The sequence below is a fragment of the Entelurus aequoreus genome, linkage group LG13 (assembly GCF_033978785.1).
Source record: "Entelurus aequoreus isolate RoL-2023_Sb linkage group LG13, RoL_Eaeq_v1.1, whole genome shotgun sequence".
Taxonomy (NCBI): Eukaryota; Metazoa; Chordata; class Actinopteri; order Syngnathiformes; family Syngnathidae; genus Entelurus; species Entelurus aequoreus.
In genome coordinates, this window is record NC_084743.1 from 17,679,729 (window position 1) to 17,683,859 (window position 4,131).

Sequence of the window (4,131 nt, forward strand, 5' to 3'; positions counted from 1 at the left end):
GTTTAAGTTTTTCTCAGTACAATGCTCCTTAACAATATTCTAGGCCGCGCCTTATGGACTAAATAAACAGTGCAAGCAACAATGCCATGACTTGCTTGATTGACACCTGCAAGGTTGAGGAACAACAAAAATAAAATAACTCTACTCTTCTTTTTTTTTAAATTACATACAAAATAAAATTCAGTCTGCAATTTCAAACCGTTAGCTGATTATTTTTTTTCTATTTATTGTGTGTATAGTTTTTTTGTAAAAATAAAATAAAAAGTACATTCATAAAAACATGTTGACAAGTATAAATATGCCTAAGTCAATTATAGTGACTATGTTTTATTTATATTTTATTTTTGAAAAACAACTATATATAGACAATGCAGGGGTGTGCCGTCAGGGCCAGCAAGGCCTTCTCTGCTGGCCTAACATAACCAGAAATCATCATCATAATTGTCAGGTTCAAACACCGATGACATCTATTAAACAGACAAGAAGCAAGGAATTAAACAGAGACATGATTCAATTTAGCTCAATGAGGAGAGCGCTCGAATGGGTTCTACAGATGGTGAGTTCAGATATTGATTTCTTTAATTTTTCATGTTTAATATGTTTTTTGCACCCCCCCCCCCCCCCCCCACACACACACACACACACACACACACACATACCACGGCACCCCGAATTTTTAAGAAGCACTGTTAAATTTTTCTAAAAGACACATTTTTTCACCCCTCCCCCCCATGAATGTTTATTTAACTATATGTGTCAAGATATAGGCAAGTAGGCTATTGCCTCTCACCCCCCCCCCCCCCCCCCCCCCCCCTTCACGCACACATATCAGGGTGCCCAAAACACCTGTGTAAAATATCTGGACATTTTTTTTACCCCCCCCACCCCCCCCCCCCCCCCCCGCCCCCGCCCTCGCCCTCGAGCGAATTATTATTTATCTTTATATTATACAAGTCAACATGATAGTGTGACGTATGGCAATCGCTACGATGTATTTTGTCCGAGTGTTGTTGCCGTAGCAGAACAGTACAAGCTTACCTACATCCGGGTGTTTCGATGTATCCGGAAGTTGAAGTCAACTTGACGATGACGTTTAGTCCCCATCAGAGAAGGCAAGTCCAGCTATGAGTCCAGCCTAGGAGTTAAATATAAGCTGCTTTCCGGGGGCGTTCTTACTTCCTTTTTTCTTGCTTGTCAGAGTTTTCTTCTTTTTTAATGCTGCTCCTTTGGTGTCGTTGAAGTGAAGCTCGACTCATGGCAGAGATGGAATGTCGCGTGTTGTCCATTCAGAGTCACGTTGTCCGCGGATATGTGGGCAATAAGTCGGCGTCGTTCCCTCTGCAGGTAACGTTTTACACCTTTAGCTCACATTTAAAAGAGCTCCATTTGAATTACAAAGACGTTAAGCCATGTTAACGCCGTTAAAAAGCGTTGTATGTATGTGTTTGTTTCATGGGCAGTCATTACATTAGGTACACCTACGGTGCCTCTCTTAATAGTGGAGTCGCCGTTATATGTGTGGGGGGGCGTGAGAGGCAATAGCTGAATTGCGTATATCTTGACACATATAGATACATTTACATTCACTTCAGAGGGGGCGTGAAAACAATCTATCTTGTAGAAAAATTTAACAATTTGGGGGGGTGGCGTGAGAGGCAGTACTGTAATCACATACTTTTTGAAACCTGTAATTAAATAAAAAACATTTATTTTAAGGTGGGGTGTAAGTAGAAAGTATGTCGCCTACAAAAATTTAACGCCGTGTTTTGGGCACCGTGATATGTGTGTGGAGGGTCATGAGAGGCAATACCGTAATCTCACACTTTTTGACAGATATAGATAAATAATAAACATTCGCTCGGAGGGGGGGTGTAAAAAAAATTATGTCGCCTAGTAAAATGTAACGCTGTGTTTTGGGCACCCTGATATGTGTGCGTGGGGGGCGTGAGAGGCAATAGCCTAATGGCGTATATCGTGACATATAGTTAAATAAACATTTACTTTAAGGGGGGGGCGTGAAAAAAATCTGTCTTTTAGAAAAATTTAACAGTGCTTCTTAAATAGGCTGTGATATGTGTGTGGGGTGGGGGGCGTGAGAGGCAATAGCTTAATTGCGTATATATCTTGACATATATAGATAAATAAATAAACATTCACTTCAGGGGGGGGCATGAGAGAATTTCTTCCCCTAGAAAGTGGTGGTCGGAGGGGCCGTAGGCGCAAACTGGCAGCCTCGCTTCCGTCAGTCTACCCCAGGGCAGCTGTGGCTACAAATGTAGCTTACCACCACCAGGTGTGAATGAATGATGGGTTCCCACTTCTCTGTGAGCGCTTTGAGTATCTAACAATAGAAAAAGCGGGATATAAATCTAATCCATTATTATTATTATTAGAAAAAATTAACACAGTGCTTTGGGCACCGTTATAGGTGTGCGTGTGGGGGGGCCGTGAGAGGCAATAGCCTAATTGCGTATATATCTTGACATATATAGATAAATAAATAAACATTCATTTCAGGGGGGGGGGGGGCATGAGAGAATTTCTTCCCCTAGGAAAAATTAACACAGTGCTTTGGGCACCGTGATTGGTGTGTGTGGGGGGGGCGTGAGAGGCAGTACCGTGATCGCATACTTTTGAAACATATAGATGAATAATAAACATTCATTTAAGGGGGGTGAGAGGCAATAGCCTATTTGCTTATATCTTGACACATATAGGTAAATAAACAGGGGGGCGTGAAAAAAATCTGTCTTAGAAAAATTAACAGTGCTTCTTAATTAGTCGGGGGTGCCGTGATATTTGTGTGTGTGTGCTGGGGGGGCGTGAGAGGCAATAGCCTAATTGCCTATATCTTGACACATGTAATTAAATAAACATTTGGGGGGGGGGGGCATGAAAAAAATCTTGTCTTTTAGAAAAATTTAACAGTGCTTCTTAAATAGTCGGGGAGCCGTGATATTTGTGTGTGTGTGAGGGAGGGGGGATTGAGAGACAATAGCCTAATTGACTATATCTTGACACATATAGTTAAATAAACATTCAGGGGGGGTGTGAAAAAAATCTGTCTTTTACAAAAATTTAACAGTGCTTCTTAAATAGTCTGGGTGCCGTGATATTTGTGTGTGTGGGGTGGGGGGGGTGAGAGGCAATAGCCTAATTGCGTATATATCTTGACACATATAGATAAATAAATAAACATTCACTTCAGGGGGGGCGTGAGAGAATTCCTTCCCCTAGAAAAAATGAACACAGTGCTTTGGGCACCGTGATAGGTGTTTGTGGGGGGGGGTGCGTGAGAGGCAGTACCGTGATCGCATACTTTTTGAAACATAGATAAATAATAAACATTTATTTAAGGGGGGGTCATGAAAAAATTATGTCGCCTAGAAAAATTTTACGCCGTGTTTTGGGCACCATATGTGTGTGGAGGGTCATGAGAGGCAATACCATAAACACATACTTTTTGACACATATAGACAAATAATAAGCATTTGCTTCAAGGGGGGTGTGAAAAAATTATGTCGCCTAGTAAAATTTAACACAGTGTTTTGGGCACCCTGATATGTGTGCATGAGGGGCGTGAGAGGCTATAGCCTAATTGCGTATATCTTGACACATATAGTTAAATAAACATTCAGGGGGGTGTGAAAAAGCTTCTTAAATAGTCGGGGTGCCGTGATATGTGATTTGTGTGGGGGGGCGTGAGAGGCAATAACCTAATTGCGTATATGTCTTCACACATATAGATAAATAAATAAACATTCATTTCAGGGGGGGGCCGTGAGAGAATTCCTTCCCTAGAAAAAATTAACACAGTGCTTTGGGCACCGTAATAGGTGTGTGTGGGGGGCCGTGAGAGGCAGTACCGTGATCGCATACTTTTTGTGAGGTGTCGGGGGAGAAGGGGCGTGAGAGGCAATGGTGTAATAACATCTTTAGTGTTAGTAAAGAACGTTCTTTACATAGGATAACAAAAGATATTAAAAAAAAAACATTGACTTCAGTAGGGGGCGTGAACAAAATGTTGTTCTTTAGGGGGGGCGTGAGAGAAAATAATTGAGAGCCACTGACCTACACAATCTCATCCTATCCAATGTAAGTGATATGTGCAAAAATAAATCATGTTCAATT

The 4,131-nt window shown here is 41.5% G+C and overlaps 1 protein-coding gene across 2 annotated transcripts in view; it reads left to right on the plus strand.

Moving 5' to 3' along the window:
* Positions 1–1,057: 1,057 nt before the first annotated feature.
* LOC133663211 (pyridoxal kinase-like) overlaps positions 1,058–4,131 on the plus strand; it is a 25,144-nt gene continuing 22,070 nt past the window's right edge. The window contains exons 1-2 of one of the 2 annotated variants that reach the window (XM_062067507.1): positions 1,058–1,112; positions 1,247–1,344. In XM_062067507.1, the coding sequence (XP_061923491.1) occupies positions 1,255–1,344 (90 nt within the window). In that variant the 5' untranslated portion in view covers positions 1,058–1,112; positions 1,247–1,254. The other variant, XM_062067506.1, reaches the window with a different exon arrangement.